The sequence below is a fragment of the Camelus bactrianus genome, chromosome 8 (genome assembly GCF_048773025.1).
Source record: "Camelus bactrianus isolate YW-2024 breed Bactrian camel chromosome 8, ASM4877302v1, whole genome shotgun sequence".
Taxonomy (NCBI): Eukaryota; Metazoa; Chordata; class Mammalia; order Artiodactyla; family Camelidae; genus Camelus; species Camelus bactrianus.
The window spans coordinates 16,403,850-16,417,642 of NC_133546.1; the positions used below are offsets into that span (position 1 = coordinate 16,403,850).

Genomic DNA, 13,793 nt, shown 5'->3' on the forward strand with positions numbered 1-13,793 from the left:
CGCGTGATCACGGTAGAGTTACAAGTTTCTCAAGCATCCGTAATTCTCAGTGCTGTCTGTAATTTAAACCCAGTCTGAACAACCCTGGACTGACTTAACTTACTTAACTATTTCACTTTTTTTTTTTTTTTTGCCTTTCTATTGGTAGAAAGTAAAAGTAATCTTTAGGGCAGAAATAATTCTTTCCAGGGATAAAATCATGGGTCATATTAAATATATCTAAAAGGGGTGTTCAAAATATATCTAAAAAACATGTACTGTACTGTGTAGCACAGGGAAATATATACAGGATCTTGTGGTGGCTCACAGCGAAAGAGAATGTGACAATGAATGTATGTATGTTCATGTATAACTGAAAAATTGTGCTCTACACTGGAATTTGACACAACATTGTAAAATGACTATAACTCAATAAAAAAAAAGTTCAAAAAAAAAAAGGAAAAAAATCTTCAAAAATACAATGCATGAGGGAAGTTCCTATTTGTGTAGCACAGGTTATCCAAATACCTTTGTATTTTGTCTAGCAGCACACCATACACTCGCATGTCTGTGATAAGTACATTCTTCATAATTTGATTAGCTTTAATTGCAGGAATAGGTTGATATTTTATTCACTTTAACTGTAGGAATAGATGATATTCCTCTCACAATTCAGACTAGGAAAATACAACCAACAGAAAATCATAATTCAAATAGCGTGTCATTTTAGTCCTTTCACATGCCTTCACAAATTATATTTAGTCCATTTCTGCAAAAGAAAACCTAAATGAGCATGTCAATTTTTATTCTATAAAATATTGTATTTATAGTTTTATACAAAAGGAAAAGGGAAAGTCAGAGAACCTGAATAACAACAGAAACTACACCCCAAGGTGAATTCCTGATAAAGGGAAACTTGGTTTCCTGGGTTTCAGAGTGAAAGGCATGCTCTCCTTCAAACCAAAGGCCACCAAGTTCCAAGTTCCCTGAGACCAGGAAATGCCTTGGTAGAAATGGATACAACTTCAGCACTCAGTTTCCTTCGGCACATGGGAAAGTTCACTTGGTCCTTCGTTCATTCAAGACTTGCTGAGCACCTACAACCTGCCAGGAATACCCCAGAACCACGAAGTACTAAGTGGGGAACAACCCGCGTCGGGGCGAACCAGGTGTGCTCACAGCCTCGGGGAGGTCTGAGCGAAAAACCAGACCACGCCACTCTGTGACTTTCTTCTAAAAGACATAATGTTATTCACAGATACCATCTGTTTCCCAAACTTCTCACAAGGTGCGTTTAGGTAATGCTGTTCAGGTTTTACAGATCTGAGAACAGCAAAGGAGTAAAAGGAAGTGACTTAGCCACTACTCACCAGGAAAGTCAAAATTGGATTGCATTCAGGGCTTTTGATTTATAGGTCAGGATTTAGAAAGAAATTAAATGTATATTCTTCACTCAAAATGGCTACTTTTGCAAATGCTATTATGTAGATTGATTAATTTCCAAAAAGAAGTTGAAATTAAATTGATGGAGCTCAAAGGACATAAAAGAATGCACACACCGACTACAATTCACAATCCATGCTCATTATTCAACCAAGAGACAGATGAGAGTCCACAGACATCCTGTTAATGGTACATGGATATAATAAAGTAGAGAACAAGGTTGGCCAAAAGAGTATCCATAATTATGTGAGTGCACCCTGTCCTGAGAGAAACTGTAAGGTGGGGGAAGATGAGGACTGAATTTTTCACTTCAAATTGTTCAAGATTACTCTTTTGAATTAAAAGTCCTCAGTGGGGCAGCATGTGGCCTGGAATGAAACTAGAAGTATTCATTTAGCAGATTCAGTTGGCAGACTTTAAAGGCTGCCTTAGGTGAACCGATTTTATTAATGATATAAACCATCCTGTTCTTTATCAAATACTCCTTACTTCGGATCTCTACTTCATGCACGTATTTCCCCATTTTTAAAAATACATTTTAATGCTGTCCACCAATATTACTGACTTTTCTAAATATGCTGACAGATCAAAGAACACCTGAAGTGTAAGATTTTCAAGCTGAAAGATTAGGTTTTCATACCTCAGTACTAGCCCACGCAGAGCCCTGGGGCTGGCTGGAGCTTTAGTTTATGAACAAAAGTATTCTAAGACTATGCCTTGAGAACTATGAACCTAAGCTGAATCTAAGGCTGTCTAGAAAGATGGGTCTTTTTTTTGAAGATGCCACAGATCCCTGTAGGTATACTTTCTAGGATCTGACATCAGACAAAAAGTCAGGATTAGAGGATCTGGGAAAACCTCAACTGTTTATCACCAGCCCAATGGCATTGTGGGTATGCTACATGCTCAAGGCTCCTCAACATGCTCAGGGCTCCTCAGGTCTTAACTACACAATTTCTGAACCCGTCTAGATCATCCTCAGGTCCCTTTTCATTTCTAAAAATCAAAATTTTACATACTTCTTCCTAATATTTGCTCCACATCTTCCTCTCTTTAACTTTACTTTCCTCTCGTCTTGTATTCAGTACGAATAAATACAGCTATTCATCATCAAAACTGTCACCCGACACCATTCACACAGAACCCAAACACTATTACTAAACACCTCTGAATTAATGTCCAGGGCTACTTATCATGTGCTAATTATTGCGCTAAGCATTTACAAGAATTATTTCATTCACTTGAGGTCCTGAAGGCAGAAGGTGGTAAGGCTGGGATTTAGATCTCATGATCCCAGAGATGCTGCTTATCTAGAGTTGAATCACAACCACTGGGTGATGGAGATTCAGGGACTCTGGGAGCCATAGCAGATCCCATGTGGAGAAATGTCACTTGCAATCCCACCTAATATATCCCACCACCTCACCTCCTACTGTGGAGAAGCCACAATTACTGGCACCGAATCACATGCTATCACCCTCAAAAGTACTTTCTCAGTCAAAAGTGGGGTGGGTGGAGAAGGGAGGAAGCCACAACATACACATATATAACCATCGCACAGAAGCATCCAAGCACACATCGTAATGATTTATTTGAATTTTGCATGCAGTGTGGGGAGCCTGGCTTTCCCCTTTCTTCTGCGTTAGCTCTCTGATTTCCCATGCTAACCATAATGCTCCAGTACCATAAACATTTATATATGGTCCATTTAAGTAATGCACAGACTCTATCCCATTCATCAAAATGTAAACGATTACAAAAGAGGCCAAGGCGGAACTGCTGTGAAAGCTGGAACATTAATTGAGCAGCGGACATATGTTTGCAAATCACAGTGCTTGCACATGCATACGTCCCAGGGCTCATGACGCTGTTCCAGTTCGGCTTTCCGTAGTGCCTTCTCCCATGGTCCCTTTTTAAAACAGTAACTGAAAGGAAAAACGTGTCAATTGCAATTACACACACAAAACCACACAGCAACTTTCATTTAGAACGAACCTTTGCTCTACTGCTTGGATGGACACAAGATGATTTTTCAGACCCATGCACACATTTCTACACGGGCAGCGCTTGTCAATAAATAATGCTTCAGTAACCCATAGGGTATCTCAGAATATTGTCAAGCTTAGGAAGCAGGGCAACAACTTCAATGAACAACAGAATTTCTAATATTTGCCCCAATCAATATACCACTTTGCCCTCAAGGTGTCCAACATAGCGTTTCATTTTTGGAATAACAAGGGAAAATTCATCTGACAGAGGGCGTGATACAGAATACATCTCTAAAAGACATTTCTTGTCTCAAACAACATTTACTAGTTGACTGACTTCCTTTCATTCCATTGGAAGAAATTTTGGCCAGCTTGTCAAAAAAATACCACCGAGCTCTTGAGACAGAATTTAACTTCCCATTTTCTTCTAAAAGTTATCTTTTAACAACAACAATAAAAAAAAAAAACACTTCCTTTCCAGGAATTTAAACAATTTAAAAGAAAATATCAATTTTGATAAGTAAAAAAAAAAAGTGGTGTTCATTTTTCTAAACTACCATTTTTTTTTTTTTGCCTTTTATGGAAATATCTAAAATAATGATCCTGGAGCAGGAAGTTATTTGACTTTATCTCCTTAGAGATTAATAACATAAAGCTGAAGAGGATTTTCTAATCAAAGAATCTGATAGTGCAAAACATCTGATGTAGGAATACTTAATTGATGACCACTGAGACTGCGAATAATAAAATTAGAAAATTCTAACAGAGAAAAGGCCTGGCTGATTTGCTTTGCTCTGCACAACTTATTTTGTTTAACTGAATACAGCAGCTATGATGGCTTTATTCTTAGCATGAGTTGTCAGCTGATCTCTTTGAAGACTTTCCTGTTACATGGTTGGAATGAAGAACCGGCAGTTTTTAAGGTGAAGCTCTTGTTCATCTCCTGTGTCTGTCTCTGGATATAATCTTCTACTCTTTATTCCTTATTTACTTGAAATTTAGAAATCTTCCACCTGCCTGAATATGATATTTTGACACCTAATTAAACATTATATGTAAAAATTAATCATTTTGTCCAAGGATTGAATTTTCTTCAACCTTCCTTTTTGTGATTCTTCAACGCCGGTGCAAGGGACCCATTTATAAAGCTCAGATGCTTCACAGAGCACAATCCCAACAGGCTCGCCTCAGGTTGCTGGCAGGTGTTTCCCAGTCACTGGTGCGTCTGGTTTCTCTTCACACAGAAAAGAGTTTGCTGATCCACCATCATCTGCTTCGTGTCTTGGCTGGATTTATCCCAGAAAAGGCTATGGCGGATGCACATTTGCACTCCTAATTTGTAAATCATGGTCATAAAATCAGAAGAAAATGCACATTCACCACTCACTAATTTGCACACCAAATGTGTCAATCTAAAGCTGTCACAAAAAGAGGACACTGAAAAAAACACCTTTCTACGTGTCTATGTGACTATTTCCCCAGACTTGAAAAGTGCTGGCCTTAGGAATTCGCTCATTGTTTTTTTAAAAAATCACATTCTTTTCATTCAGTCAATAAACATTTACTCAACTCCTACTGTGCGCAGTTACTGTAACCTTGTTTCATCCTTCCTTTAAGAAAGTAAAGGACCCTACTCACTTGGTTGAAGGCAGCAATAAGGACATGTCAATTTATGCCTGAGTGTTCCAGTCAGTTTTAAGATAATCTGTTTCCTATAACAGGAAAAAAAGAAGGGAAGGGAGCAAGGCATTGCACACCTACTATGTGTCAAGCACAGAACTAAGAACTGTGTGACTATATGCTGCAGAACTCTTAAGCCTCTTAAGAAATATATATTTATTGTTCCCATTTTATGGACAAGGATGAAAAGTTCTGATGAGTTTAATAATTTTTCAAGATCAAACCTCATGCTACACCATAGCTTATGTTTGTAACAGATTCACCACAGGAAAAAGCTATCAACATGATTCTAGAATTTGAACTAATATCTGAGGAACTCTAAAATAAAAACTCAAGGCTTATTGTTTTTGCTATTAATTTCACGCCACCAAGATGCTGTACATTTCTCTGGATTGAAAAACTGCTTGAGTACAGTTATCCCATGTTGCTATAAATGCCTTTGGTGAGGTAGGAGCCCTTAAAATTATGCATTCTCTCTAGCAAGAAATATGTGAATAAAATCTTTCCTCACCTCAAAAAATTTTGTTTTAATATGAAATGAGAAAAATTTTGCTTTAATCCTCCAAATTCCTCAATATTATGAAGTAAAAGTCTGTAACCTCTCTTGATGTTATAGGAAATACAAAGCAAGATAATCCTCTGGTTTTGATAATATATTTGCCCCTCAGCTATTTCCTTTACCTTAAAAAATTTAAAGTATCATGAATGTTAGATAAAAGAAAAAAACACTATGAAAAAATAACTCTTCTTAAGCTTAATACAAAGGAATTACTAAGCTGCCTTTAATATTTTTCTGCTTATTTTAGTTTCCTTCCTCTAGCTTTGGGTAAGAGGTCTTTAATAATCCATTGGCTATTTCACTGTTCTAGATTGTGCCTCTTAATTTAGGTAGAGGCTTGTGATTTTCAAATTCCAATAGCAGACACAAAAAGAAGATTTAAATTTAGCAAAATAACTGAATTTAGATATTATACAAATAGAAAATAAATTTTAAAACAACCAGAGAATCTCCTTTTTGGTTGTGGTAGATTGCATCATAATGCCCACAGTGAAAGTAATAGATTTTTCAGAAATTGGGCCCTTTCTAGCAACAGTTCAACAAACGCATGTAAATGTACATCTGTGAAATAAATCTACCACAGACGTCACACCTGGAAATGAGGTCTCGGACAGGAAGCCATTTATTATCACAATAAATTATATCTATCATCTATAAAGACCCCCAGTCCTTGAAAAATGAAAAAACTCAGCTTGGAAATTTTACAGACTCTAGTTCACTTGAAAAAACAATGCTGAAAGTTTGATTAGAGTTCTAATTCTTACAAACTGCAAGCTGTAATACGTCGTTTAAAAGACAACGTATACAGGCTTTTAGAGCTTAATTTCCTTGCATTTGTACTTAAGAATGAGGCTGATTTTACCCAGTGTCTAAATTATCTCTTGAAGTAGCTAAACTATGTAAACCTTAGATTTTTAAAGCAGTATTGTAATAAAATCAGCCTTGGAGACCTTAGCTGACTACCCATTCCTAGGGACCAGTATGCATCAAGAGGAAATGAATGTAAATTACATACATCTCTTTTGGGGGGTGGTGGGGAGGGGGTGTTTATTTATTTATTTATTTATTTATTTTTAAACGGAGGTACTGAGGATTGAACCCAGGACCTCGTGCATGCTAAGCACACACTCTACCGCTGAGCTATACCCTCCCCGACTCATGAACTTCTAAGTGGTGCAGGGAAGATTCTGGAATACAATACTGCCCAGCTGCTTTCGGCAGCTGTCTGACCCAGGAGCTTGCTGCCTATCTGTATCTTCCTTGATGATCTCCTTTTAAACTAAGTTTTTGGTCCCATCAACAGAGTTGCATTTTCTAAGCAGAAAAGAAAACTTGCCAACATTCAAAGGCAAGAACTGTAGGAATTAGAAAAACTCCAGATTCATCTTAATTCTTCCTCCCACTTCCGTCTACTCTCCTTTTTGGCTGTGGTTACTCAGGCCTCTTATGGCCCACTGCCACCACTCACTTCCCTGTCCCCCAAAGGCCTGACGTTGGAAACTGGGGAGTGAGGACGGACAAGGCGACAAGGCATTCCCATTGGCCATGGCAGTGTCCACTAGCCATCAAGTTATGCAGCTGGTTCTTCTTCAGTGCATGTCAGAGCAAGACACTCATGAATCCTAACACTAAACTTCAGCCAGATTAAGTTTAAAAAGAGAAGTTAGAGAAAAGTTCCTTCCCTTGCTGATGTTCCTGAATTTGTCAGCTTAATAATTGTCCCTATATATGAAATAACTATATAAAGCACCTCAACATAAGAATTCCTTCACCAAACTACTCTATAGAGTTGTATAAAATATCTCAACCTATGAAAACACAGGCCTACATGAAGTGAAAAAATACATCTTAAAATGCAAAATTAAAATGACCATTCTCAAATTAAAGGCTAATTTAGAAGTGATGTGATTTCTAGCTAATGCCAGAAAACTTTTTGCCTTGTGTTACACTTAAAATTTGTTGGTACCCAAATGCCTTAGCCAACCTCATTTATCTTCATCAAGAATTCATAGTCCAGAGGGCAGAATCCCAAAGTATGCATAAGGTTCTATCTCACAATGGTGTGTCTCTAAAAAATGAACTCAGTACTTCTTCATGTGTGATGTTTCACTGCCTTATTTCTAGCTATTGTAAGTTGGTTACCCAGTATACTAAGTTGATTATTCCAGAATTTTTCCAAGCAAAAAAGTTAAGCTGATGAATATTTCCAGGGTCATCATCCATTTCCCCTTTTGAAAGAAGGTTCTAAAGATGCCCTTTTCCAGTCTTCAGGCACCTCATCAGTCCTCCACGAGTTCTCAAAAATGATATCTAGTGGTTCTGTGATGACTTCGGCCAATTCATTAAGTACTCTAGGATGCCAGCCATTGGGACCTGTGGATTTGAACATATCGGGGTTATTTAAGTTCTCCTTTACCCATTCTTCCCCTAGTCCATCATGGATTCTTGCTCCAACTCTTAAGTCATACTTCTCCCTTTCTGGTTACCACACGTACTTTAGACAAACAGCTTCATGTCTCTGCTTTTTATCTATCAATTTTCTCTTTGAAGTTAATTAATGAAAAATGTATTTTATCCTTCTCAAGCCAATGTTTTGTTTTAAAAAAAAAATCTACTTCTTTTTCCTTTCATGTTTCTTGAAAGGAAAGTAAAAAAAAAAAAAAAAAAAAACTTCGGGTATACCTTGTAATAGTTTGCCCTCTGAAATCACATCACTCAAGTCTACATTTTGGCAGCCTTAGTCAAAGTGACAGTCCAACATGCTGTGAAACATTTCAAAGGCAACCTATCTCATGCTCAGAGGATACGTATCTGTCCAGCTTGTACGTGCAAGTGCTAATTCAAGTGCTCTTTCCAAAATAAAAAAGATGCACAATCATCTTTAGTCATAATCACGTCGTATGCACAAACAGTAATTTTTCACATAGGCGTTTAAAAAGCATAGTTGTGCATGAGCTGGAAAGAGATTACTGAGGATTTCGTACAGAGCACTAGCCTAGTAGAATTCATCTGCTACTGTGTGGTCATCTGCACAGTGTTCTGGGATTGATATTACACTAATTATCTCCAAGGTCTGATCCGTGTTGACAGTTTTAACCCCTTCACGGTCACAATGATTCCTCTGAAATGGAAAAGACAGCAACAGATTCCAGTTTCCTGTCCCTCTGTCACGGTTATGCCCTGGGCCAAGAATCCCTTGACAGACCGAGAATGGACAAAGGAGAAGAAGGAAAAAAAAAAGTGTGAAGGAAGAATGAGGATGCCTGGGTCTCCCCTGTGATTTCTGATACGACAGGCAGACTGTGTTGCTTGGATTCAACTATTTACTTGTTGTTTTTTAATTGGAAAAGCTTTGGGGAAAGGTTGAATCAACTTTGCTCTCTTTTGATTTTGTTTTGGTTTGGTTTTCTAGCCAATAGCTCTCCAGGGTTACCCCCAGTTTTATCTCTTGCCCCCCAAAAATCATATTGCTGGCATTATTAAAAAGCTTTTAAAAAATAACTCTGCACATTTCTCTAGGGTATAATAATTTGTTGGAGCACATGCCATTTTCACCCCGGCTCAAACAGCCACCTGCTGATGGCAATATGTTAACTAATATGTCACTATTAATTAGTTTGGGTAGTATCATCCTGCTATTGTACCTAAATGGATAGAAAGTATTACTCTTCTTGCTCAGGAAGTTTCTTTCTCCAGCGAATCAAGCTGTTTTCAGGCCTCTTTACCAGGCCCTGTAAGACCAAATAATAATATCTTCCTACTCACTAGTATTTCAATAGTCACTCAAATAAACCCACAGCCAAGGCAATCAATGCCTCTATGAAAATCAAACTCCTGTTGCGAACTGTGAAAAAGTAATGTTCAATCTGTCTGGGCAAAGTAAGTTGTTTTTCTTTTTGAGAGGGGAAGGGAGAAGTTGCCTTAACATGAAGAAGGCAAAACTGTTTCATTTTTAATGTTCTAATAAATAAATGAATGAAAAGGCACTGAAACAAAAATGGTATATATATATATACATATATATATATGTATATATATATAAAATGTAATTTGTATATATATATATTACAAGAGAACTTGCTATTTCTATCCAAAAAACCAGAAAGAGCCTCAGGTTACAGCATTAGGGTTACTAAGATCTCAGGAAGACCACTGCTGGATTTTGAAGGGGTCAGTAAGGAAGGGGGCAGCATCTGGAGGACATTTTTATTAAAACGAGTCTCAGGTGTCTGCGCCAGGCCTGATATCGCTCTGCCTGAAGTCAGCAAGATGACCTCACCTACCATCAAAGGTCATGTTACTCCAGGAACCTCTGGAAACAAAGAAAAATGCCTTCGGACAGGCTATCATCTAATAAGCACATACACCCTCCATATTACTCATCTAAAGATGTGGGCCACAAAGTCATTCTCAAATCTAGAATCAAGCTAATGGCCTCCGAAACCTCTTGCGTCTTTGGTTCAACAAAAACAAATCGCATTCATTAAACAAGCCCAGCCTTGCAATTTGCTAGTCTTCATTCTTTAGGGGAGAGGGTGGGAGGCAGACAAACAGGATTTCCGCAGTTGGGTCATGGAGAGTTTCAAGATGTGAGAGCGGTCGGAGAGCAGTAATTAGCCAAGCACATGTTGCTTCATGATCACAGGAAACATCAGTAATTTCCCTGCTAGGAGCGCTCCCTCGAGCTCTGGCGTGCACTGTGACATGCCTTGTGACATCCCTGCTGCTGCTCCTTGAAGATCCCACTTTTCAAGCGAGAATAGATGTGAACAGATGTTAAAACTCTGACCAGTTTTAAGGAGATCACTGTGGAAAATACATCGTCTGGGCAAACAGGCAATGCCAGTACAGCCTCATTCACAGAGCTGCTCCCACCAACGCACATTTTTTTCATTTCATTTTCCCCCTAAATTATCCGGCAAACTCCAACAGAGAAAAAAGATCTCTCTTCACTCCACCAAGAAAAATAGCAATCTGTTTGCGTTTACAGCAATGCGTTTACAGTCTTCTTTGGATAGAGTACTAGGTTGATTCAAAAATCATAAAAGGAATTGCCTCAAATCTGAAACTTGTTCAAAATTCATGAAAGCCAACCTCTGAACCAATAAGTAGCAAGTTCTACTTTTTGTCCTATTGATGCTCCTGAAGTTTTTCTTTCTTTCTTTCTTTTTTTTTTTTTGGTAGAGGGAGGTAGTTTTTTGTTTTTTTTTAAATTTTAATGGAGGTATTGGGGATTGAATCCAGGACCTCATACATGCTAAGCATGAATCTGCCACTTGAGTTATACCATCTCCCCAAGTTTTGCTATTTTTAAAGACAGAGTTTGCTAAAAATCATTTTTAGCAGCAGTCTGTAATGTGCCAAATTATTATCTATTTCTAAGGAACAATTACTTAAAGGTTTATACCCTAGTTGGCCTAATTCTTCCCCCACCTGCCTTTGAGACCACTTTCAATCAGAGTTCTTAGATCAGGGCTACACAAAGCTAATTCTTGGATGGAACTGTGACTTTCTCAGTTTTCATTTGTTCTAGGCTATCCTGGGGGATGGGATGGGTGGAGGGAAAGTCTTTTATTTCACAGATATTTGGCAATTCTCCTAATCCATGCTAGAGTTCCAATCTGAGAAACAGCGCAGAGGGCGGGGGCACAGAAAAAGTTATTTAAGGGATAAAGAAACTATTATCATGTGGTTAAAAATTAAGATTTATGAGATTACATTTTTTCTCAGCTGATTATTCTGATTTTTAACTGTCTTCAATTCTGTTACTCTTTTTAGCTTGTGATTTTCCCCTTAATTAAAAGGCAATCAAAATTATACTCAGGTTAAACCATTTAGAAGTTATTGCTCTATTTTGATATTATTTCAAAGAATGTACTCCATTGCAGATGTAGAACTAATAAATTCTCCACATTTGGTTGCTGAGATTAAAAAAATAAAACTGGTGACTGTACAATACTGTACTAGTCCATGCGATTTCCTTACAACTAAGGTAGAGGTGGGTGACTGTCTCATGGGGAAAAAATGAATAAAGAATGATGGTACAAATGTTGCCTTCTCTCCTCCTGGATGGCACAAGGTGCACAAATCTGAACCTTTGGGCAGTTGGTGATAAGACAAGACTTTTTTTGCTCATGACTTTCTCAACACTCAGCCATGTCACAATACCCATCACTATGGAGTCAAGGAAGGTTAATAATTTGCTAGGAGATGGGGTGGGGGCGGGCGGGGTAAACACAGCCTCATTTTAACTGTAAACTTCTCCAGTGGCAGAAAAACCACATTTGACACTGCTTTATATCTCCCTCGGGAACTTTATGTCTCACACTGCTACTGCTCATCGATTGAAGTGTCCACAGTATACTTTTTACACATAATTTCTCAGTAAACTAAGTTGCTATTGAGAAATTTTAGTCTAGCAAGTCAGATAGCACAGTTCCCTTTGCCTACACGACAAGGAAAAATTATCCATATGTTCACTAAACTCATATGTATCTTCATGGTCAACTGTCAGTTCCTGGAAAGGTATCTGAGGGTCCCTCCAGCCACGGCACAGGGACGGCCAAGGCTGCCCCCTAAACCCCTGTAGGCTGGAGGATGCCATGTTATGTGACACCCTGAGCTGGCATGTATGTCCTTTGTCCTGCTACAGGAGTCCCACGAGGTAGATTTCCTAGGGATTCTGTAAACTAGAAAAATGTTTGGCCGACTCTAGAATGATCTACATATATTTTCTTTTTTTGACTTTAAACGCAAATACCAAATGCATTATAACCCACGCTGCACCACTGTCCCATCTGTCTTCATTCGTGGTGCGTCCTCGGTAAGCACTGATTTACTATCTAGTTCCTGGAACAAATGAAATAGATTATAACGAACGACACTGCTTCTCACCATCTTCTCTGGACCCACATGAGTTCTCAGCTTCACTCAGGACTAAAGCTGCAGGTGTTCAGCACAGGGAAAGTATCCTGGAGCAGATGGAATTTTCCTAATTATTCAGCAAACTCAGGAACAAATTCAGAGGTTAAAAGACAAAAGCATCTTTTGTTTACGTTCTCCTCAGGGCATTAACTGATTTTATGATTTTTCCAACTGAATAGCTATGTAGATTCCCGATTTCTTAGAAGTACTTTGTTATAATCATCGTTGAATATTCTGAATATGCTCAAGTCACCCACACGGAGAACAGAGCACTGGGCTGTGGTCTGCAAGTGGCAGCGAATTCCAGGAGACCACGGTTCAGAGGCCTGGGACCTCCTGACTGCTCAGTCATGTCTTATCTCTACCAGAAAGAAATTATCAGGAGTTTAACTGTTGCAAATTCTGAATTGTTCTTTCAACAATTTTATAATAATTAACAGCTGGTCACAACATGAAGCTGGGGCTAGGTCACCACACTTTCAAGGAGTTTAATAGCATAGTTAAGGAGGCAAAATAGTAGCTGGAGGGGACAGTGCTTTTAAGAACAAAGAAGGATTCTGGGCATTTTTACAGATGGAATGGAAGGATTCCATGGAGAGAGACCAAATGCAAGAAAACAAAGGGATAATTATGAACCATAATTATTACTTGGGCCAAGAGTAGATACCCAGAGGAGGGGTTAGTCTTAGAGGGAAGAGGGGTAATTCCTCATGAGAAACAGAGGGAAGGAAGAATAATGGATGCGCAAAGATGCCAACACTTTTTGAGATGAAAGGAAAAGAGAGGGATCAGCTCATGTGCAATGGACTTGCAGTTCTCAGTAATGACCTAGCCAAGGTTATCTTTAGAAGGGGAGGTGAGGGGGGCAAGGGTAAAGTTTTAAGGAGCTCAAAGGAAGTGTGGGGGGGGGGTGGAGGCTGGGTGTCTGAAACCTCCAGCAAGGGAACTGTGACATGAAATCATCTTGACAGTTGCAAGATGCAGGTGCAGCTGGACTGGACTGCATGGAACCATAGTGAAAAGGGATTTTAGAGTTTTTCTGTAGTATGCTTCAAAGTCTCCAAATACCACCCCAAAAAGTGATCAGGACACAGGCCTAGACATGCTCAACAGAAGTCCAGAACAGAAACAGGGATAAATGCTAGAAGAGGCTGCATCCTAGTGTTCTGTCTTCTAGTGCAGCTCTTGAAGACATCTTTGGTGGGTCTTTCAATGAAACG

General features: G+C 38.7%; 1 protein-coding gene across 1 annotated transcript in view; it reads right to left on the bottom strand.

Moving 5' to 3' along the window:
• Positions 1–3,199: 3,199 nt before the first annotated feature.
• SAMD5 (sterile alpha motif domain containing 5) overlaps positions 3,200–13,793 on the bottom strand; it is a 52,045-nt gene continuing 41,451 nt past the window's right edge. The window contains exon 2 of the mRNA XM_045524750.2: positions 3,200–8,022. Coding sequence (XP_045380706.2) covers positions 7,960–8,022 — 63 coding nt within the window. The 3' untranslated portion in view covers positions 3,200–7,959. The remainder of the gene's footprint in view (positions 8,023–13,793) is intronic.